This window comes from Scomber japonicus, chromosome 20 (genome assembly GCF_027409825.1).
Source record: "Scomber japonicus isolate fScoJap1 chromosome 20, fScoJap1.pri, whole genome shotgun sequence".
NCBI lineage: Eukaryota > Metazoa > Chordata > Actinopteri > Scombriformes > Scombridae > Scomber > Scomber japonicus.
The window spans coordinates 9,290,738-9,315,328 of record NC_070597.1 but is presented as its reverse complement, the minus strand read 5'-3'; the positions used below and the strand labels follow the sequence as shown (position 1 = coordinate 9,315,328).

The following is a 24,591-nucleotide window of genomic DNA, read 5'->3' as shown; positions in this document are numbered from 1 at the left end:
CAGGTTGTGTATGTATTAGCTATAGGCCACAATACTAATGTCATTAATCTTTACTGCAGCTAAACATTATGTCATTTCACATCAGAAAAGTTTTCAGCTCGACATATGATGAGATTCAGCTGCCTCCAGCCAAAACAAAGCAAATTTACTGCGCCGCTCCTCTAATGTAAAATCTTCAGGGAAACACCCAGCCAGATATGATCTAATAAACAAGGAAAACATCTCTCCTGCTCTCACATAAACCTCATGCTAAACAAAGTCCATTTCCTCATGCATACGATGTGATAATTACGATTGAAATTCATCACAGATTTGCTGCGGTGTGACGGTGACGCACGATGTGGACTAATGAGACTAATGAAAAATGTTATTAGTAACCTGTAACCTGCTCTCCATTATTAAGGTTGCATTACCCACCCAGCTACGTAAACACAGGGTCTTTTTTATAGAAGCATAATAAATGGGCTGCAATTCATAAACTTTACAGTCTGCTAGTTTAGGCAAGCATCAAACTGGTGGAAATGTGATTTACAATTGTTGGAAGAGTTTGAAAAGCCTATTATTTTTCCTGAGCAATACACAATTACTTATATGTATTTTATATATTACTTATATATATTTTGATAATATTCCTATCAAAACTTGGAAAGTGTGAGGTGGAATATGATCAAAATATACAATAAATCAAATGCATACAAACGGTATCATATTGCAAAGCTTCTCTGCCTGTTAGTCCACACCTACAGTAACACAGAATCCTTAAAGCTACTCAAAAGATAAATTATTGCATTTTTGTCACATTAGTTGATTTAACATAGCAACCTATCCTCCTACATGCCATTTGTTTGCAGAGTCAGTTGCTGCACCCTATCCAGAGGTTCAAGGTTTTAAGGTCAAGAGACTTGTTTGCCGGTTGTCACAGGCAATAATGCTGTGTATTGTCAGCAGAATATTTATAATACACCCACTTTAGGATGGGTTGCCTGATAGCAATGGTATGGTACTCGAGAGTCAGAATATAAACAGGATAGTTAGTTTACACCGTTGTGAACTCATGGCTTCTGAGTTATCAGCCAAATTGTGCCAAAATCACCTAAAACCACCAGGTATAGCTTCCTATGGAGCTGTTTTGAAAAACACATGTCCAGACTGAGAAGACCACTCCCTGGAAAAATAGTAAAAATATTCACTCTTTTGGGTTCATTTTATGTTTTTTTTTTTTTTTTTTTTTTTTTTTAAAGCAGATATCATACAAAAATGATGCAAAGGTAAGATGGTATCAGAGAGATTTCATCCACATCAATGTCTCACAGATGGAAAAGAGACTTTGCAGAAATAGATCAAAGACTGATCTCATCAAAAGGGGGGAAATAAAGAAGGCTGGCTGTGGCACTGTGAACCTAAACCACTCATACTTGCAGAACTGCAAATAGGAGCTGGACTATTTCAAAAGAGAAGTGGATTGACAGGCATGTAGACCAGAAAGAGAGTCCCTGAATGTCTTGAGAATACAAATGGGAAAACAGAGACAGGCAGACAAATAGACTAGCAAACACAGTAGACAGGGGTGGGGGGTTGGGGGGCAAACACACATACAGTATGAACTAATATCCATGGAGTCTCTTGGATATAAGTTATGGATCTTGTGTGAAAATAGGCAGAGTGAAAGTCTGTGCAGTGAAAGCCACTTACAGCTCTCCTGTTAGGAATACAGAGTGACCAATAAAGAAAACTGAGAAACATATAGAATGGCAGGCATCGGCTGTGAGTGTGTGTGTGAGAGCACTATCATCAGCAATTAGTCATAACAGCTTGTCTATGTGTTGACTTTCTCACCATGTGATGAGGCCAGCAGCAACAGCAGACCAGGTTACACAACAAGAGTTTGGCTTCTTACTCTCCTCCTCCTCGTCTTTGCGGCAGCAGCACAGGCAGCTCAGGTAGATGGCCAGGCATAGCAGGTTGAGGCCAAGCCCTGCAGCTGCCACACAGCCCAGGAATATGAGAGACTGCAGAGGGAGAGAAGAAGAGGAAAATGACATGATGCATTTGAATTAGAGACATAAAGTTGTATTAGATCTCATGTTTTGCCTCGTGCAGTGAACAACTATTTTGACCTGGAAAGTAGGGTGAATTAGAAATAACTCTTCCTGGCATAAAGCTATGTAATTTTTTAAAGATGGAAATATTGAGCCAAATCAAAATAAATCATTCCAAATTAGAAGTTGTAGAATATTTGAGTTTTTGGGACTTTGGCCTAGTTCACTTTGCCTGTTAAGGAAAATCAAGAGCAGGTATAATTTTAAGACAGTGGCGGCAAGCAGGTAGCTCCCAGTCTGCAAAGTGAAGCCTGAGTGCTAATGTTGCTCTATGTTAGATGCTAAATAGCTGACAGCTGGGTTGCTAACAACTTACCTACGTCAGTCACCTGTGTTTGTTAGATTTTTGTTGCTTTTCTGTTCTCAACTAGGCAAAAAGTGCTCCAACTTTCCATTAGGTTTATTACTATCAATAAACTGTTTTCAAAGCGTTGTCAGGTAACGTCGTCAAGGGCTCTAATGATATGACAACACTGTCTTTACTTTGAGCTAAAGCCTTAGCATGGAGCACTGAACCACATAGTTACCAAGGTTAAAGATTATGTTGCAATGACTGACCAAGTCATTTTACCATTTGGCCATTTTCACAAATTTCCCAATGAAAGGATTTCATCACATAAAATGCTGTCAAAAGCTTTCCTTTTCAACTCTGCAAAATGTGTCTCTATCTATGGCTTCATGATGTCAATGGCAATGTTTTGTGACTAACAAATCATTTCAAACTGAGGTTAACAGCTACTGTGCAGCAATAAAGACATAAAAAAAAACTAATGAATATCTCGGCATCAGCCCCAGAAACAAGGCCAGCTGCACTCTGGGAGCCTGTTATCCTCCTTCCAAGCGTCCCCTGCCTCCAGTTGGAGAGCAGACACCTCCTCACACATCTCTGCAACTACGTCTCTCCCTCTCATTTTCCTCCTTTAGCCTCCATCCCACCTTCTGCGATAGATGGAGTGTCGTGACAAAAATAGCAACAAGACTGTCCTAACAGCCTCAAATGAATTCTGCATCCATCTGTGAGCAGATGGGTTTATTCAAGCTCTGCACCCTCCCTCCCCCTTGCTCTTCCTTTCTAGTTTTCTGAAATCTTTTTGGTACTGAGCCATCTGTTCCCATGCTGTGATGTCATGTGTCCCACAAGATGAGTAGTGGGATTAAAATCCAAAAATTAAAGAATATGCAAGAGTATGCCAACGTTAGCCATAAAAATCACAAGTAAATTGAAAAATCCTCAAGGAACCTGAAAACAGCACTTTAAGTCTTTTACTTGCCAATTTACTTTTTTACTTTAATTTTATAAAAGACAAAAATGCAACTGCAAGACATAGACTTATTTTCATTACAATTTTTTGTTTTACTTATTGTTTGTGCCAAGTATCTTCCCTTTTATAATTTTCTCCCCTCCCCTAAAAACAATCTTTTTCCTCTCCCCAGCTCCATCTGTTGGGGTGCAGTGCCTCATCTTGTACCATTTCACAGCTACATGCCTTTCATGTAAAAGGCCACGCATCTGCTGGCAAAAAAAAGAAAAAAGAAAATGAAATGCTGAAGTGTCAAGGGAAGGACAGGGCAATCAAAGAAACAACAGAAGGTTGAGAGTTAGAGACTTCAGTCATTGACCCCTCAGCTTTCTCATATTCTCCGGTGGTGGATAAAAAAGGTATGGAAATTAGTGGAAATTTGGCACTGCAGTTTAAGAGATGGGATCGCAAATGTGTTAATGGGTGTGCTCAGACAGATGGATGGATGCACACACCAAGGTGAGACAAAGAGCAAGAGAGAGAGAGAGAGGGAGAGCTCCTTGTTTCAACTGAAGGCGGGGAGGGGTTTGGAGTCACGAGCGTCGATGTAAACTGGGTGTAATTGAGGTGAAAACAGTAATGAGATGGAGAAGCGGGGCGCAGGTGGATATCATGAATATGGGGGATGGGTGGGAGACACCATAGGCAGAGAATGTTAGACAGAAAAGAAAGGGGTTGGAAAACTCCTGCTGAACGCTCAAACGATGGGCCACCCAGCCGCTCGAATCGTCATGGTAACGCGCAGGTTAGTTAGTGCCCTTGCGATGGGGAGGGAGGACGAGTGAAAAGGCGAATTATCATAGCCTATTTGAATTAAGCAGCATGTGACAGGCCTGCTTAAATTGCCATGCCTCTGTCTTGTGATTCCCCCGCAGCCTGGCAATGCTTGGAAAGGAGAGAATGTGGCACAAGGGGGAAAACCAGTGAGCAAAATGGTAGACAGTAAGAGGCTTGACTGGGGCTGCTTTGGTCTATATGATCTTTTTGTGGTAGGTCATCATGTTTTGGCCTCTAAACCCCCTCAAAATCCATTGTGTAATTTAAAAATTGCATGGGTCTTATGAAGAAGCTCATAAATGTATACTTTTTGCAGAAGCATTCATTCCAAGACTGCTTTTAAAACTCTTATGGACAACAGTGCTTACTTTCTTTCTCTCTACCTTCTCTTCTCTGTAGTAGGGCACAAAAATAATGGCTTCTGAATTATGTAGCATCTATTCAGTGGAAGGATGCACACAGAGACTGTACATACACAAAGACACAAAGATGCACACACCACCAACCCATTCTGGAGCCATCACTTCCCAAGTGCTCCAACCTTCCATTAGGTTTAAAAACACTATTTATCTTTTACCAATGTGTGCTCACATTCGCTCTTTGGTAAAATCAAATTGGCAGGTCTGACCACTTAATAGCTACCTAAATTAGGTCTGAGTAGTTTCCCATAAAAGCAGACTCGATATGTTAACACCCTTCTCCTTACTTACTCATTCTTAACTCCAGAGGCCTACTCCAGTGTCTTCTCTTTTTTGTTTCCCTCCAATTGTCCCTATAGACGGGGGGTGGGGTGAGCAGGAGGCTGCAGGCAGTGACATAGGAAAAGAAAGGAAGGAAGATCTAGCTGAGCGGAAAGGCAACCCCAGAGTCGGGAGGGAGTAGAATGGGAAAAGATTTTTTTTTTTAAAAGGGGAAAAGACAGTATGACAGAGTGATTGAGAGAATTCTGTAGGTAATGAAAACAGTGAGACAGCAGGGTGTGGATCAGAGAGAGTGAAGACTGAGGAAAGAGAAAAAGAGGGGTGGTGGAGGCATGAATGATAAGGTATGTGTTTGCACGTGCCTAAGACCATAATGGGAGCACATAGACAAACACAGAGCTACCTCATCCCCATGGCTACCTCAGACAGACTCTTCATTACTCATTGCACAGCCCAGTTTCTCTCCCATTACAAGCCCATTGTAAACGGCTTCGCCCTGAGGCTGGAACATTGCATAATGTTACGACTTTCCCAAAATAGAGAGCAAACCTAAGAATCTGATTGTTGAGTGTACAAAAATGAACACACACGTTTGTGACCTGACAAATCAGCCGTACTGTAAGCTCTGAACCAAAGGATGACTAATGGACTAATTTAAAGGTCGACAGTGCGGTGAACTCAAAGATAATACTGTGATATTAAGCTGAATATTTTTGTAGAGAGCCATCTGTTACTCACAAATACTCTCATGTAGCCTCTGTATGAACTTCACAAAATGCAAAGTCAATGCTGTAGTAGATCCAATGATATGAGTGCTTAATTATTTTTTTTAAAGACAATCCAAATGATTGATTGATCATTGTAGTCATCTTTAAAGCAAAAGTGGCAAACATTTATGGGTGCCAGCTTCTCAAATGTGAGGATTTGATGCTTTTATTTATGATAAACTGTGGAATCATTTTGAAGCATACCAAATAAACTAGCAAGTAAGTGCATGTTTTGAATATACAAAGAAAAAAATGCATTTGTATACTAAAGAAGGATAGAATAAACAGTAAGTGGCACACACACACACACACACACACACACACACACACACACACACACACACACACACACATAACCACACTTCTTTAAGACCAAGGGAGTGACATAATGAGGCAGTAGTAGCCTGGAGCAGAAATGATCCACAGGGCATTGGGTGAGTCATTTACACCCCTCGACTCCCATCAGAGGTACAATGAAAGCCAATGGGAGGATGAGAATACAGATGGAACGGGCAGATAAATGGTTGGTGGTGCTGTAATGGATCTATTAGAGCTTTCAGAAAAATATAACAAATACTTTTAAAGAGAACATTTCATACAAGTGGTCTCAACAGACTAGCTGCATTAGTTTTTATTATTAGTGAATGCTCTTGTGACGACTAGGATACAAAAATCAATATTGAGTAGAATCTGTGCAGCTCCAGAGCACTTTTGTGGTGCGTCTTTTGCAAGAAGGAAAATGTGGGAGGCATAATTCAGGGGTAAGATGTGAAAGTCCATATTAAAATTTCCACAGTCACACAACTTCAGCTTCATTTTGTCAGAGCGACTCTGAACAATAATTCCTTGCAGAAAATCTTCCCAGATGCTGTACATCTTAGTGACGTTAAACAAATTTCCCCCAGAAAATCTGACCTGAATACACACATCTTGATGAGCACTCCACTGGTAAAAACAATGCTTTACTGGAGCAGAATGGAAAAGGATGTTAAGGAAACAGGATGGAGGATGAGCTGCACGTCAAGACAGATGCAAACTCACAGCAGTGTAAGTCGTATATAGTTTGTGCCTTATGCCGAGCACCCATTAAAAATCAATTTTTAATACACAAGTAGTGGCCATAATTAATACATGGAGACGGAAAGTACCTCCATCTGTTACACTGCATCTGCTAAGCAGGACTAACTCATCTAACAGTGGAATTCCACAAGCTTGGAGCGGTCTTAATGCACACTAAGCGGTATGAAGTGTCTTCCGCAAGCATGCCTGCTCCACAGCAGGTGGCAGACAGCTGTGTGTAGGTGGAGAAGGTCTCCAGGCACAGTGTGCATTAATGTACGATATGTGTGTGTGTGCATGTGTGTGGCCTGAATGGACAGTGACATTCCTTCAACTTGATAGGGGTTAAACGGGTGTCAGGTCAGTTAGAGGAAGAAGAAGACAAGGATGAAGAAGGAAATTCCACCTTAAAAGTCAAAGCCTAGCGGGCAGCAGGAGCCTGATATTGCTGGTGTATTACAAATGGTTTTTACTCTTTTACTAATCTTTAAATTATTGTAATTTCCACCTCTTTTTTTAAGGGGTATTGCAGCAATTTAGTATTGCATATCCATAAAGTCGGGGGACAGGTTTTATGATGTCCTTAAGAGAGTTTTATTCCCAATTATTATTATGAGTCAAGCTGCAATTATGCTAAATGGTAAAAGCTCAAACCCTTCACCCCTAGTTTGTAAGACATTGTGTATGACATCATCGGGGGTTATTTTCTCAATTTAGCAAAGCTCCCCCAGAGTCTAGAAGCCATTATAAAAATGTTTTCACAAGCTCAGACTAGAAACCAAGAGAAATCTAGAAATCTTATTGAGTAGGAGCCACAAATGATTTCTTTCTTTGATACGTTTACCACATTGCACAGTATAATACAGCACTTTATATAATTAATTCGTATCACCGTGAAGCGTTGCATGAGGGCTGCCAAGTGCCTTGAGAAATACAGGCCAAAATGGCATTACTATGAGGTACAGCCCCCATCCCCACAGATCAATGGAGCTGTTCGACTCACTGTCTCCACACCACTGCCTGCTCCACTCTTGACACTTGGCTGAATTCCCCCAGGGTCCAGGGGTCTTTCCGGCACAGTGCACTCGGCTGGGCCTGCCCATGTTCACAGCTGGGACGCCATTAAGTCCCAGTAAGGCGACCCATGGGTTACGGATGAGAGGAGGGAGGAATAGGGAGTAAGAAGGGGTTTCACTGCTAAAAGATCCTTCGGATCTGTTATGCTGCACTGCTTTGTTTTCTTCAAGAATTTACCATGACCAATTGGAGGTCTCTGGAGGTTTGTGATGTGTAGTCTTTGCTAATTTCCCCCAAAAACAATTTTCATCTTTTGGAAAAGAGAAATGTTTAGCTTATTCCTGTTGTTTCACAGGTCTCTTTCTAGTAACTGCTTCTCCATGCAGGCCATGATTACCAAGACTTCTTTGGAGTGCAGTGAAGCATATTATCTTCCTATTTCTTTAACACCCTCAGTGAACCCAAAGCTCAAACCCTTCCCTGAGGGGAGTCAGGAGTCATCATTTTGATGCTACAACTCCACAACAAAGGAAACCCTACCTCACCCCCGCCTGCCTCGATGGAGGAGCAGACTTTCATTGTTGTTTCTGCTGGAGGGGAAGTTGGCTGCGTGAATCTGCTTGCCCCAGTTCATGCAGCTTTGGTGAGGGGGCACATCCATTTGATCTGACCTGCTCAAGAGTCTTATTGTGCTCTTAATCATAGAATTATGTAACCAAGGAAATCCAGAGACATATCAATGATAATAAACTCACCATGCACAGCACCATGCTGTCATATCCTCTTTATGTGTTGTTAGATCAGCATGAGGGATGTTCATGCTGTCTTATCAGTACAGACTTCAGCAATACCATCTAGCCAATCAGGTGATGCTAATCACTGGCTTCAAGCACTACAGAGACAGATTGAGGTTAATGACCTTCTGGAGAGCCAGAGGGGGCATTGTGAGTGAATGTTTCTGTATGAATGCATGAAGGAGGAATAAGTAGATTGTTGCATAGGAAAAAAGAGACATCACTGCTGCTACAGAGGCTATGCTGAGGTGAATCACTGTTTTAACAATAAGGATACGCAATTGTTCACACAAACAGGGAGCAGCTGATGTGGGACGACAAGCTTGGGAATCAAGAACGACAGATTTGAGATTGATTTTTTCGAGGAGGCAGCAATAGGAGTTGGTAAATTTCCAATGCAATCAGAGTGGTTGTGATAGCTCAACAGATAATGGATTTCAGCCCTTGGCATGTATAATTTTCCATTTTCTATCACACAAACTAGAAACAGCCAATACAGCGCAGCATATGCAGTCAGTTGCAAATCATCTGTAATCAGTAAAATGTAATAACCTGTAACAGCAAGGGCTCAGATGTGAAGATGCAATCAAATAGTTTAGAAAATTAACAAATGAAAAACAGTATATTCGTAGTTTAATTAGTGCAGTGCAATCGACATTATGCTTTTAAAGGATATTATCCTTTTATGATTTTATTCTTGTGACTTTACACAAATCCTCAGTCTTCCGCATGTTAGCAGCTCTGACACAATGGCACTTAAAACTGGTATAGAGAGGTCTAAAATCAATGAACAAAGAGGTGAAAGTTAAGGAAATGCTGATAAGGGAAAAAAAAGAAGAAACAGGGAAAACAAAGACAACAGAAAAAACCCATAGAAAGGTCTGGAGGAGGAGACTGTTTAGATGCGCTCGGGTGGAACATTTGTTCCCTGGGAATCTCGGTATGAAAAGCCACTGAAGCAGAAAGATCTGAGTGTGTTAAGTGTGTGTGTGTGTGTTTGCTCCTGTAATTGAATAGTATGTCTATGGCTTGTTCATTTAATCCCATATCATTCCAGGCTGCAGTAATAGCTAGATGAAGTGCTTTCAGTGGGAGCAAGTCTGACCTGAACATTAAAGTGATCAGTGGTAAGACATGAAAAGTGGATGTTGTGTTGTCAAGGACCAATGATACAAAACATCTGTTCTTATGTATAGAGTGAGATCACCTACAGTAGACGTCCATGTTGTTTAAAGATAAAGAAGCTTTATTGTCATTGCACACAAGATACAATGAAATTTTGTTTGGCAGCTGCAGCTACAATCAGTATAAATAAATATGTATTAAAATAAATAACAACGTACTTAAAAATATGTATAAAAAGCAAGTAACATGTTTAACAAGTTTATGCTAATGAAATCAATTTCTTTTTTAATTAAACTGTGCAAAGTGGGGGTTACCTGAAGTCGAAAACATTCAACAAATGATACATTTCCTGACTTGAAATAAAAAAGCTTTTTCTTTTTTCATTGTTTCTAATCTTCAGCTCATAATGTATACTTAAAAACAAAAGCTCCTAGGATTGGGTTTAAGAAAATTGATTTGATTCAAATTGATCTTTGTTCAAATTTCCCGATATCGATTCATAAAATCCACGATCAATCTTTTTTAAATCTGTCTTTTCCTGTGGATTATAAATCCGAAATGCCTTCTGTGGAGCAGGTCCTGTCGTGTTCAACAAGATCTGGCCATGAGATCTCGCTGTGCATGAGATTTTGTTGTGCAAGATTGTGTGTCCAGATCTTGTTGAACACGACAGGACCTGCTCCACAGAAGGCAACACCAAGATTGTGGCACTAAATTTTTGTGAGACATCCACTGCACAGCATATGTTTTCCTGAGGTATCTGTGATGTTTACAGTACAGTAGGTATGTTTGTAGCTACCTTATTTACACTGGCTGCCTGTTGATTTAATTTAAAGTCTAAAGCTGTTGTTTATATACTGCACTACAGGAGGAAGGAAGAAGGAAAGCACATATCTGGTCATGCAATACTCACTGACAGTAGAGTGCGTTGACTTCTGTAGTGTGTTGATCATGTTAAATAAAAAACACATTCATTTAACTGCTTTAGGGTCAATTCTTAATGTATACATTAATATTTTAAGAATGTATCAGGTATCGGTTCCTTGTACAATTAACACACACATTCTCTGAGAATCTCTTTCACATCCAAGCAAAATGAACATTGTAAGTGAATATCCCAAACCGAATCGATATTAAATCAAATTAGGACCTTGCGAATTAGACTCAAATAGATTTGTGAAATCCAAATCAGAAAATCTGAATTGATACCAAGCCTTAGTAGATCCTGTTGTTTATGACTGTTGTTGACAGCCTAACTACTAATTTTATGGTGTTTTCTGTGTTTAGCTGAGCATTCACTAAGCACTGACAGATATTCATCAAAAATTGCTGTCAGAAATGCATCATCTGTAGTTACATCTCTCTGATACAGTGGCTATTATGAGATCAATCAATGACCAGCCAAATAAAATGGAAATATATTTCACATTTAACATTCTTCTCGAAAATAAAGCTTTCACATGGACTTGCTTTTAACATAAAACAGAAGTACATAATGTTAAAAATGTGTATGCAGGAGACCTTTCAGCACAATTTCTTAGAAGTTCTTTTGAAGAAGCACCTCAGTTAATTATTTTAGAACAGAAGCAATTATATTCCTCTTTTTTGTAAGAGATATAATTGGCCCCGCTAATTACAATAATGAAGACCAAAAGACTGAAACACACAAAAGCACATAGTGTTCACTTTAATCTAGTCTTTTTTCTTCCACACTTGTTCTCTCTGCATTACATTGAAGATCTAGCATTATCTTAATCAAAAATGTAATAAAGGCATTATTATGATCACAAATTCACCCATAAGATTTTGTGAAATGATACTGTTTGGATAATGTCTCCTGATTTTCTGAATGGGTGTGGAGAACAGCGGAAGGGAACCAGAAAGCACTTGACACAAACTTGCTTGGGTCACAAAGCAGGAAATGGTAGGGAAGTCAGATGGATTAGGGCCTGCTGACCTACACGTGACGTCTGATTCAACATGCACGCACACACACACACACACACACAAAGAAAATCTAAGCCCCCGTCCTATTTTCGGGTGAGCTTTTTCAGTTTGCAGTTTTTGCCCTCCTTCCATCCTCAAGCCCTCGAGACAGGGAGATGAGAAGCAGAGAAACACACTTCCCACATCACACAGACCTGTACGCTGTGGAAGACCGACTGATTGCTGAGGAGATCAGAAGATTGTCTCAGGAGCATGTGCATCCCAAAAGGAATCATTGACATGGGGAACTTTCCACAAGACTGATGTGTCACTTTCTCACTGAGAGGCCAGTAAAGACCTCACGCTTGTTGGATCGTCAAGCCCCTTTCCAACTATGAAACTTCAACAATCAACAATCATGCCCACTTCACACAGCAACAGTAACAGTAAGAAGACCAAGCTCTGTTTTTCATTTTTCATCACTTTTTCCATCACTTTTCTTGTGTACAACTGAGTGCAACACCATGAACATCTTCAAAGAGTGACTGTCTAAAGTTACCTGTTTGTCCAGAGTTCTTGGAAAGAGATCATCATGGAGGTAGACAGAGGCTATTGGCGCTTTTCCACGACACAGTTCCAGCACGACTCGGCTCGCCTCAGGTTTTTTTGCGTTTCCACTATTCATAGTACCTGGTACTTTTTTAGTACCTGCTCTGCTGAGGTTCCAAGCGAGCCGAGCCGATACTAAATGTGACGTCGACAGACTGCTGGCCGCTGATTGGTCAGAAGAGTTGTCGCTGGAAGAGTCATGAGCCGTCCCACACAAGAATCAAACCCGCCATTTTTAAATACCGGCAACAGCATAACAGTCATACGGCTCAGTTTTCTTGCTTTGTGTGTGACAGAAAGCCTCATACAGCAGCAAGTACACCATCGCCTCCATGTCCTCCATTGTTTATGTGTTTGTGTCGCATATAAAACGAAGTCACTGCAGTTTCGTGGAGCCGTGCTATGACGATGGAACCATGTCGAGTCAAGGTGAGCCGAGGCGAGTCGAGTCGTGCTGGAACTGTGTAGTGGAAAAGCACCATATGATGGCAGGTTTTTAATTGTGCCTTCGTATGACCATTCAAAACAGGTATACTGGGACAGCACATTGATCTAATTAATTTCAAGCATACTGAATGCAGCACTGGGTGAGATTTTCCGAAATATGTGACCGTAACATTAAGAAGAATTGCTTGTTTATTGTCAGAAGACAGAAATTAGAGAAGAGCTCTGGTCAGGTGAATCAGCTTACAGACATTCCAGTACTGACAACACCAGTGTCCAACAGAGGGTGGGAAACTGGGAAACCGACACACACACACACACACACACACACACACACACACACACACACACACACACACACACACACACACACACACAGAACAAAGTGAAAGATTGCGACCCCTTACATTCCATCACATTTGATGGCCCGAAGCCAACAGAGGAATTCAACCAGGATTGCCCACACCACAACTAGCCAATTACAATTCCTCTGACAAGGCCTGTGGCCTGGGTTTTAAAGGCTTCTCAATATTTTCCACTAAACATTGATTCAGCAACTCCTTTACAAAGAAGCAGACTCAACATTACATTACACAGTTTGATTGAGAGGCTTAATTTTTATCCACTTAAACTGAATTCTTTACTATTAAACACTGCACAAGAGCAATGCAGTTAATCATCTTATAGTAGAAATAAAAAGGACTATATATAATTGTTATAAATTACCAGTATGACACGTACATGCTTTCTCAGCTTTACAGTATGACTAGTAGCACTTAGAATATACAGCCAACCGCATTTAATCGATTGAGTCACCTCATTTGCAACACTAACACTAGTCCTTAATAATTCACATATAATTCACACATACTACAGCAACTTCACAGCCATGCATGTACACCTAGGGGCAAAAGATCACTTTTTCTTTAGTTCTTCATTCCCTTTACTGGATATACAGGATATTGTCACCGCTGCTAATGCAGTTAAAACAGGAGGTGGTGATCAAAATTAAACCTGACAGCTCACAAAGAACAGGAAATGTAATGGCCTAAATAGCCTTACATCGACTTGCAGTTGTGTCATTAGCTCTGGTGCTTTACAGAAAATTGTTCTCCAAAGTGGAAGCATGAGGGGTTTGTGTCTGTGAAAGAAAGACAAACCAGAGCAGGAGCGTGCCTTCATCAGACTTGAGACAATAAGAGGAACAAACAGATAAAAGTCATTGAGAAAAAGAGTGGCTGATGGTTGCAGCGTGGGTTGTGCTATAGGACCAAAACCTTAAAAGTAACTTAACATCCAGATTTATCTCAATATAGCACATTTTCTGATAATATAATGAATAAATAGTTTACATAAAGTAACCACATGGAAAAGCCTGTTTTTATTACATTTTGAAATATATCTCATACATCTTCGTGATTCTTTGCCACATAGTGTGCCGTGAGCAAAAGCTTCTCACAACGTCTGAGTCTGGGGTTTGTTTTGAGCACTCGACTGTACATTTGTGGCTCTTATCCCTGCTTGCGTAGGGGGTAAAAGAGATTAGTAGTGTTTAAGTCTGTTGTGGGAACCAGTCTGCAGCATAATTAGCAAAGTATGGTTTTCCGACTATTCATCTCCAAACCAGGTCCATGCGACAGAAGTAGCCCCTTTTTTTAGGTATAAACTCCTCATTATGTCTTGGCTGGTTAGAGTCTTCTATTCTATCAAAATTACTCTGTCCCTTCTGTGCCATGCAGAAGAACGCAAAGCTGTCCAAATGACAAAAGATATTGCCATAAAGAGTACGACACGACAAAATAAACAATACAGAAATGGGTCACTTCAGGCAATGATGCAGCACTGCTGGCCTTCTTCTGACCTGAACAAAATGGATGCGAGTTTGAAATGGCCCACATGTAAAATAGCAAATATGGTCCAAATATCCCAAGTCAAATGTGGGCCCATTTTGGTAAAGACGCAGTGCTCTGGGGTATGTGTATTCAGGATGTGGGCCAGTTCTGGTTTATCTGTTTTTTCTTGGTTGACACAGAGCATTGCTATGGCTTGCTTGTAGCCCAAATTTGGGAAACAGTAGCAGACCGCCCAAGTGCCATCATTCCACGCAGCATGTGGCAAATTTGGATAGAGCATAAAATGAAATGATAGTTGTTATTCTATTGTCACATGATATATATTCTTATACTGCATAGCCCTATTGTGGTGTTGGGGAATTTCCCATCCTTGGCTGACTGACTGCTTGTGGTTAATGGTTAGGAGGGAGTACTGCTCTCCTGCTGAGACTCAGCACCCTCCCCTTGCACACCCCGTGGCCCTGACTCCATACTTCCACTGTGCCACGGAGAATCGAAGCTGGCAGTACAAGAAGAAAAAAAAAATCCTTCAGTTTGCTTTTGTCTGTCTCTTCTCTGATACCTGCAACATGAATCTAGTTCTGTTGTACCCAAGTTAAAAGCAAAGGGCAGCATCACAGCTGAATGTTTAAGTGCCTTAAGATGCAACTGGGCCATAGAAGCTGGCACTGATTTAAAAAAAAAAAAAAACTCAAAATTCTGTGTAAAAATAAAGAGTGAATCATATTTTTTTTGAGACAGTCTGGACTCTCTGTAGTTAATGTTGCAATGATTTCATACTGACAAAGTATCTCATGAAAAGAATGATGTGTAAAAGGTTACTCATTGTGATGAATCCTCTGCAAATGATCTTCTGACTTAGTTCCCCTCAGCTCTACACAAGCTTTTTAGTGTCTTTCAGATCATTATTTTGATTTTCAGTCACGCAACATAAAGGCCATTTCATGATGGCATCTGAGTGTCCGCAAGCCTGGAGCGTTGTTCATGCTGACTCACTAAGTGTATTTTCATCCACCTGTTTTCATGTGCATTTTCAATCACCGAATAAAAACCATCATAAATTTGAAAAAAAGTCAAAATGCTGCAGGTTTTTATTCCTTGCTGATGTTGAAAAGTTGAAACAGACTTCACAAATAAATCATGACGTATATGAAGCATTTTAATTAGATGCTTCTGCTCCACTTGAGAGATGAAAAATGCCGGCAGACAAAAACATGAGGTCTGTCTGGAGAGATGAGACAACTTTAAAGTTCCTTGATCCATGAAAGAGACATAAATGTCATATTTCTATCATTTGGGCTTCATTTGGTGATCTTTTAGTTACGTCACCTTGTTGAGCCCAGTAACACCAACTGCTTATGTAATTGAGACCAACTGCTATAGTTGTATAACAGTAGTGATAGTTCACACCTTCATTAGCATTTTCTTTTAACAATACTATGGAAATTCTTTTAAAACTTGGCGACCGTTTGAATGAATGAACTTGACTTCTGTCACACTCTCTTGGGGGACCAATCATGTTTTCTGTGATTTTCTGTTATTTTTATACTGCTGTGATGTTGGATGTCTATGTTAAACATAATCAAAGTCAAAAACCAGCTCTGAATGCTTTGTTCATAACACCACCTCTACTTCCTCCTCTTGATGAAGTCAAATTGTTCCTGCATGCCCACAAACCAACGTCCATTCCACAATGTTCACGCTGTCCACATGCATATTTCGGATTCTGGCTCAAACATGTACAGATGTATTTGAGAGGTTCCCATTTTGTATATAAAACAAGAACAATAACTGAATTCTTACCACTACCATTTGATTACATAGCATCCCAAGCCGCTGGAAGTCAACCAACGGGCAGCTTCCAGGAGTTAACCAATCAGAACAGAGTGGTCTCATCATGAGGGGGGGCCTTAAAGAGACAGGAGCTAAAATGGCTTGTTTCATACAGAGGCTGAACTGAGGGGCTTGATAAAGGGCCAGTAAAATGTAAATAACAAGCTGTTGTTTTTTTCACTGTAAATCATGCAAAGATATTCCACAAGAGCCCCAGAATATAAATAAAGACTTACAAATGTGCATGATATGTCCTATTTAATGGAAGGGAGCCTGTAGCTCTGCTGTGAAAAAGGTCTAAGGTTTAAAAAATATTTAGGAAAAGTTTCTTTGCCTGGCTCGTCATTCGGCCAATCGGAAGAAGACGCTGTTAGCTTGCCGCACCTCAGCTCCACCCTGTTTTCCATGTTTTTCTATTGATGACGGAAACTGTTTTATCTATACTATTAAGCAACATATTACACTGTCATAATTTGAGGCACAGCAGTATCCCTCCTTTACTTCAAGCATTTCAAGTATAAAGTGATCTGATTTCTGGAAGTTTAATCTTTTGTTACTTCATATTTCTTTACATGAGGCACCTGTCTTACTCCATAGGATATCTGAAGGTTCTTTCTGAATTAATGAACATAAATGTCACTTGTTCTCGATGTGATGTAACCTTGAAAAATTAAACAGTGTAATAATAAAACATTTATAGTACTTGATGTGTTCACAAGCAGGTTATTAGTCATCCAACAGTTGATCCCAACCCACTTAAAAGCTGTGTGAAACTGCCCTGCCACCATCTCTGGAATAAGATGGGAACCGCTTTGACTCCCATGGGTGGAATCCTTGCCAGCATTCACCCACGACTGCACTCCTTGATCCTTGACCCTCTCTCGGACTCTCTCAAAGACAACCTATTTGCCCCACTAAAATATGTATGAAAAATGTTCCCAAGTCCAGCTGAAGGCAGTATTTAAAATATGTGCCTGTCTACTACTGTACATTTCATTGACAAAACATCAAAACCTACAAACAAACAAAGGAATATGCCTCAATGGTGTATTACCCTTTTTTGCAAAGAGGAGTTCTACCTGCTTTTAGACAAACCTCTAAAATGACACCTTGTACATACAGCACCAATAACCCCAGCACTGCTGATTTGGTTCACTGATCCATAGAACTATGTAGATTATTATAAATGTGCTTGAGACTACCACTTAAGTGGCGTGGATGACACTCAATACTGATTTTGGGCCACTTTTGCCATCAATAATACTAAATGGAATAAGAATCTGAAAGCAATATAAAGCATAATGATTATAAACCTCAAATAAGTGATACTACAGGAGTGCAATTAGAGTTATAATGAGAATTATTAACATTAGCTTACAAGTAAATTAAAGGAATATTAAAGAATATGTTTCCATTATGAATTCTCTATTGAGCAACACACATTACACAACCCCATAGGCATACTGTGTCCCAGTTTTTCTTGTGTGCATGATAACTGGGCTTCTGGTATGTCCCATCTTCCTCCACTGACCTGCTGGTAGTTCTCCTCCTCAGGCTGGAAGCTGTTGTCAATGGGCTGAAACCTCAGGTTGATATGAGGAAAATTGTGAAGCCAGTAAGTCCACCAGGGCGCAATGTAATCCACCCGAGCCGAAGACATCCCTGCCCCGAGAAAAAGTTAGGCTGCAGCCTAAATTAGCCTGTCTTTACTAAAACGGGCAGTTTGGTCTTAATCCCGTCTCATATCAAACAAAGGCAGTGATAAAAGCATGCTCGTGTGTAGAAACACACTCACGGCCACATAAGAGACAAAACGTACAGGAAGTCCTGTAGAAACAGCAGTGTTGTTGCAAAGTGAAATCCGACAAGGTTTTTTTTCATGAAAGAAAGAATAATCACGCTGCGCCCATATCTCCTTGTGTGTGGACTCGCAGCTATCCGACAGACAGCTGCTCCAAGCGCACACAGCACAGTCGCCAGCGGGAGCGCGCACTGATAGTAGGCACGGGACACGAGGAGTTACAGGAGCGCGCAAAGACGCCCCTCTGATTAGTTTAGAAAAATCAGGCTGATCGTATGTTAGAGGTAAAACTGTTACTATGAACTTTTGTTGTGTAGTGAAACGATTTTCATTTTGTCAAAATGTTTCATTGTTAAGGTTTTATCAGCCGTTTATCTAAATGAGTTGCTGCACTGCCACCCAGTGGTCAACTAAGGCAATTACAAAGACCTTTTAACCACAGCCGGACGATCATTGACCTCGCAGGAGACATCCCAGTCAAACACCAGCTACTCCATCTTCTTCAATAGAAAAAATCAAGGTAGCGAGTCTTAATATACTTTATAAGTCTTTACACCCGTAGTTCATCAGTAAGTATGAGAGGCATTAAACTACAAGGCATTGTTTTTCGTCCAATTAACACGTTTCACAACTTTCCACCCATTCAATACTTTGCCTCACTGATGATACACATAAAATGTGTTTATATAGCATGTCATTGTGATATTATTTAATATTTAATATATCCACATTGGCTCGTGTCCTTGTGGGATCACCTTGGTGTAGAATATTTTATACATGCAGGACATTTTTGAGGGATTTACTTGAAGACCATATCTTGTCTATAGGAAGTGTTTGACAAATTAGCTTCCTTTTACACGTGCTATACACACCTAAATTACGTGTAGTGAATTGAAAAGTGTCTGTAGAGTTTATAAGAATTTAACACAAGTAATAGAGGCAAGTATGAAATGCCTCAGAAAGTGAGGTGCAGGACATTAATACACCTACAGAATAGAAGACTTAACACATCCTGATTGTTTAACATTTAAGGTACTACTCCTTTAGGTCTGTGTATATCTCAAGTCTGACATCTTGTGGCGAGACATCAAAACAACATGCTAAAAACAAATTAAACTTGAAATGCTGGTTAATATGACTGAATGCAATCTAGTTTCTCCAAATGTATCATGTTATCACGCCATGACAAACTTAACAAAACCACAGACAAATCATTTAGTTTTCCAATTTTTATTACAATTATCTGTACATCACGGATTTACTTGAGCTCCTTAACAGCCAGACCTGTAAAACAGAAAAAGAAACACATTAAAATACAAACACCAGCAAAGAGTGGCTCTCGTTTTCTGCACTCTACCTTTCATTCAATTGTGAATGGAAATGTTAATCATTTGAAGCACTGAACCAATATTAGCACAGAGTAATGAACACATTCAAGAATGCTTCGTTTACAAAGGAGACAATTATTACTAATAGTGTATATTTGCAACCACTGGAACATCTGACAATCCTAGACTGGCTTCATTAACTGTCAGCCTGAACAATAGTTGTCAATCGTTCAACAAAAGAGCCTTTTACTGAGGCTCGCAAACCACGTTTAAAAAAAAAAGAAGAAAAAAGTCAAACCAATTATAAATAGATTACTTCAGATCAACAGGATGCACACAATCCTAAATAATACAACCTCATCAATGCAGCCATTGAAGACTAATTATATTTGTATTAGCTTGGCGCGTATCCAATGAAGACAAATGCAACAGTGTTTCATTTATAGATTCACGTTTATGCTAAACTAGGACTACACCATTACCAGAAGAACCATCCATGAGCATTTCTTTTCAAACAAGTGTTAATGCTGTTTTTGCTTTTAATTCTATCGATTTGCCAAGAGCTTTCAAAATAATGAAAACTGCTTTGAAATAACAACTGATAAGACAGACCACATTAGATTCACATTGTTACATGATGAATCATACTAGGCTGCACATTAATGAGCTTTTGTCTATAATGTATACATCCATCATAGATCTGTTGGGTGATTTTTAGGTTAAGTTTTTTGTTCCCCTTTACCAACAAATTTTACTGTTTAGCATGCGATAAGACGACCAGACAATTCTCATTTTTACAGGCTGAAAATTACTGTGCTGGAAACTTTTTTGAAGACTATATTCTATGTGTATAGGAAGTGTTTGACAAATTAGCTTCCTTTTATACATGCTATAAACCTCATCCACGTATATATACCTAAATTACATGTAGTGAACTGAAAACTGTTGGTGCAGTTTGTAAGAAAAACACCAGAAGTGATAAAAGTAACCCTAACCCTCAGAAAGTGGGGTGCAGGATATTAATACACCTACAGAATATAAAGACTTGTAACACATCTTGATTAGTTTAACATTTTTAATTTAGGGTACTTCTGTTAGTTCAGAATAGTTCATTAACAGCAAACTGATGTTAGTGGACCGGTGGAACTGGCGTTTCTGTGAGAGACCGAAACTCAGCACTTGGTCCATCATTATTCTAGCAAGTTTGTGAAATGCATCAGCGGCACGACAGCCAGCGATGTTTGGACTTCTTGCCGGCAGCATTAACACACTCAGTCAAGGTTTAGTTGTGATTAAACAGACAAATATCACAATGCAAGTAAAACCTCAACATAGCTACAATTGTACTCTTTAATGTTACGTTTCGGAGTATTTGGCGACATTATTAAAATGTAAAAGGTGGAAAACAGACTGTAGGCAGGTGGCATAAAGAAGCAACTTAAATTATGCTCACAAAAAAAAGTATGCCGGTCAGCAAGTCTCTTCAGTACTAAACTGTACAAATAAGTAATCCTTACCATGCTGCTGTTTCACATTTGTTGTGAGGGGATTATGTTCCTTAAAACATTCTAACCAATAAACGGGTTGAATCCTTTTCCTACATCATAAAAACATCTATACTACCTATTTTTTAACACTTCTCTTGTTCAAAATAGTTTAAATTCTTAAATTTTTATACATTGCTTTCTCTTCGCATTACTATACTCTAACTATCCACTGCAGTCAGATGGATCAAGTCATCCATGTGCTTGAGGCATACACATACATCCAACCAAGCATGCTAGTACGCTCTAAGCCGCAAGTGATCCAAACCGGCACAGAGTTTCTTTAATTAGACCCAGGAAAGATCAGAGCATCTTAGACTATGTTTTACATGTAGTTATGCAGAAACCCTTCCACGTTTCATTAGATGAGATTTCGTTCTTTAAACTATGGGACCATTAACCCGACTGGCGAGTCAAACTAATATTCAACTTCTTGGTAATACTGACCTGGGGGCAGGGACTGCTTGAGCTTCTCAGCCTTTTCCTTGTCTGTGATGACCAGGGTGTACAGGTACCTGCTGCAGCGCACCTTGAATTTAACGTTGTCCTTGTTCTTCTTGATCTTTACGGCTATAGGAAGACAAAAAAGAGGCTGTTTAGATCCAAGAGAAATAACTACTGGTATTAATATCATGACTCAAACTTTAAAGTAACACTAATGAATGAGTATTAGTACAGTTTCCCAAAAAGGTTGTGTAAATGCTTTTTTAAACCTGTGTAATTTCCAAACACAATTTCCTGGATAAAAAGCTGTATCGTTTTATAGCAATTATAAGAAAAAAGTATTCTTGAAAGATGAGCGTGATTTCAATGCAAGCACAATGTAATTTCTCATATATTCATAATATTTGTATGTCCTGCTGTGTGTTGACTAAAATACTCACTACACTGAAGTTATTTGGTCTTAATTGTTACTGTGTCAACTTCATGCTTTACATCTTTATTTTTAACACGTGTGAAAAACTTGTAATCCAAGCTGTTATTTAGGACAGCTTTGATACTTGTGCGTACCTCTCAGGGGCAGAAATCGCATGCAATTTGTCTACCAGAGCCACCTTTCATCCTGATGCTGACAAACGTGCATATTCTCTTTTAACCCTTTTATACTGTTCCTATTCAGCCATTTCACAGTACCCCTCATAATGAGTCTCGTAATACTTCAGTCATTAGTAAATTGGTGATTAATCCTTAATGAAGCTTTCAGGGAGCACAGAGAGTTTATTCTTTGGTTTTGATACTTGTTAATATAGAAAATTTACAATCACACAATATATTGGTCCAACTTAACATAACACTGGAGAACATATGCTTTCAATGAATGATATTAAATGTGATGAACAGTATTTTAGTTTTTTTTTAAATAAATAACTTCAAACACTCAACAAAAATGTATCAGCTGCAAAAAGACATGTTTTTTCTTCTGTCAAATTAGACCCTGAACAGTATATAAAAAGGTTAAATGTACTTTTGTAGCAGGAAACAAACAGTCATCCAATACACACAGTGTAAGAGTGTTAAAGAGTTTAACTTACACTTGGCATCCTTCCTCCTGGCTGTCAGCAGGAAATCTTTGATTTCTTCGATCTTGCGAGGCTACAGACAAATAAAGAACAAGGCAAACAATTAACCCCCTGCCCTATCATCATTTATTTCAGAGTAAGACTGAGCAGCAAACTGATGTTAGTGGACCGGTGGAACCAGAGTTTCTGAAAGAGCAAAACTCAGCACTAAGCCCAATCTTATTCTAGCAAGTTTGTGAAATGCATCACCAGCACAGCAGCCTGGGATGTTTGGACATCTTGCAGACAGCAACACTACACTTTAGTTATTAAAAACATGTATAACTCGTTAATATCAAAAGATAAGTACAACTTAAGCAAACTCACAGCTGCAGTTTACTCAATGTGTTAGGGTCAGAGTCATTTAAGTACATTAATACAAGTAAACGCTGGAAAACATTGAATTCCTTTGCATCAGACTGTAGCCTGATGGCCCAATGAGCCCAAGAGCGCCACTATGCTAATGCTAACCAGCTAGCGGCTAACCGCCTAAAACATTAAGTTACACAAAAACTACTCACTCAGCGCTCACATAAAAACAACCTTTAGTTACAACTCCTGTCGCTCATGTTAACTCTTGTCTACATATACGTTTAAATGAGAGGTAATGCTCACCATGTTGCCGTATCTGCGGACTGAATGCTGTGGACAGAAAACATGGAGTCAGTGTCAAACAGTTTAAAACAAACAGGAAGAAATATATTATAAAAAACAAATCATCATCTCTCCATTTAGATAACAGTGTAAAGAATTATTATTTAGTCAAACCGGGGATGTAATTATTAGCGTGAAAGAGGATGGATAACGATTAAATTTGTGATTTTGTTAAACGTGAGATGGTGAAACTCACTCAGTCTGCCAGAGAGGGGATGAAAAGGGGTGGAACTTCCGGTTTGAAAAGCTTTTATACTGGGCTACGGCAACTACAGAGGACCAATACTCATGAGGAAAAAGCGATTGTCCCGTTTTAGGAAGGTTTACACCGGTAGAAATAAAATATTAACAATAATAATTATAATAATGATAACAATAAAAATAAGGATAAACTCTAAAATATCAGTAAATAATTAAAAGACAAAAGATCTATTAAAAAATGTTTTAAATCCTTTTAAAAATAAGTCTCAATAGACTGTGTTGCCCTCAGCTGTTCAGGAAAGGCATTCCACAGACGAGGGGCAGCTGAACAAAAGGTCCGATCGGATCACCCATGGTGCTGAGTCTAATCTTGGGGAGGAGGAGGTGAGTTATATGGTATAGCGTTATTATGTAATTCAATTATAAAATATATGTAACTGTAATCTGTTACAGTTACTGAAAAAAGTGTCATTAAATTACAGTTACTTATGAAATTGACTTGTTGATGATTACAAAGTCGGTTACATCTGAAGTCAGATCTTTAAGATTTTCCTCAATATTTAACATGTTACTGAATATATGCTAAATATATGATACTTTAAAAAAAAAAATTGTAAATAAACATGATGTGGTATGGCAAATAATAATAAATGATAATACTCAAACTTTGAGTATACTATGTAATAAATAATCAAATAAAAGTCCAGGTAAGCAGTCTGTCTTCACTGAAATGTGAGATGAATTTCATTTAATTTATGTCAACATTTTATGATTTAACTAAATTAAATCAAAATTATATCAAAAATAATTGTATCACCATTACTTTGTAAAACTATTTATTTTGTTTTTTTTCACCATTGATCTCATATTGGAAAATGCTAAATGCCAGAAAGACAAAAAAAAAAGAAGAAAAGTTTAATGGATGGTTGGTACCGACGCTCTGTACGAAGCACTGTTTTTACTTTTTGTGGGTGTGTTGTTTTTGTTTGTTTGTTTGTTTGTTTACGGCCTGGAGGAGGGGGATGATGAAAAGTGCATAGTATCTACAGATGATGAAATGGAAAGTAACAAAAAGTATACTTCAAAAAATAAAACAAAGGAGCCTTTGAAGGGATATAAAAGTGAAATATTTTTTGTGTGTGCATATTATATTCAGTACAACTATACACACCCTTTCACTAACATATGTTGAGGTACAA

General features: G+C 39.1%; 2 protein-coding genes across 2 annotated transcripts in view; both read right to left on the bottom strand.

Moving 5' to 3' along the window:
• Positions 1 to 18,261, bottom strand: part of ttyh2 (tweety family member 2) — a 61,385-nt gene extending 43,124 nt beyond the window's left edge. The window contains exons 1-2 of the mRNA XM_053340854.1: positions 17,837 to 18,261; positions 1,837 to 2,009 (exon numbers count right to left, since the gene is read on the bottom strand). Coding sequence (XP_053196829.1) covers positions 1,837 to 2,009; positions 17,837 to 17,965 — 302 coding nt within the window. The 5' untranslated portion in view covers positions 17,966 to 18,261. The remainder of the gene's footprint in view (positions 1 to 1,836; positions 2,010 to 17,836) is intronic.
• A 1,072-nt stretch (positions 18,262 to 19,333) lies between these two features.
• On the bottom strand, positions 19,334 to 23,433 carry rpl38 (ribosomal protein L38). Its single transcript, XM_053340856.1, has 5 exons — positions 23,388 to 23,433; positions 23,153 to 23,179; positions 22,511 to 22,571; positions 21,426 to 21,548; positions 19,334 to 19,390 (listed from the first exon to the last, which is right to left on the bottom strand). The coding sequence occupies exons 2-5, from the start codon at positions 23,153 to 23,155 to the stop codon at positions 19,365 to 19,367; spliced, it is 213 nt and encodes a 70-aa protein (XP_053196831.1). The 5' UTR covers positions 23,156 to 23,179; positions 23,388 to 23,433; the 3' UTR covers positions 19,334 to 19,364.
• Positions 23,434 to 24,591: the final 1,158 nt, after the last annotated feature.

Bases quoted from the DNA above. Each gene is read 5' to 3' on its own strand.
- rpl38 (XM_053340856.1), bottom strand. The intron at 21,549-22,510 runs GTAAGTTAAACT...GTCTTCCTATAG, and splicing joins CAGGAGGAAGGATGCCAAGT to CCGTAAAGATCAAGAAGAAC. The intron at 19,391-21,425 runs GTCAGTATTACC...TCTGTTTTACAG, and splicing joins CAAGCAGTCCCTGCCCCCAG to GTCTGGCTGTTAAGGAGCTC.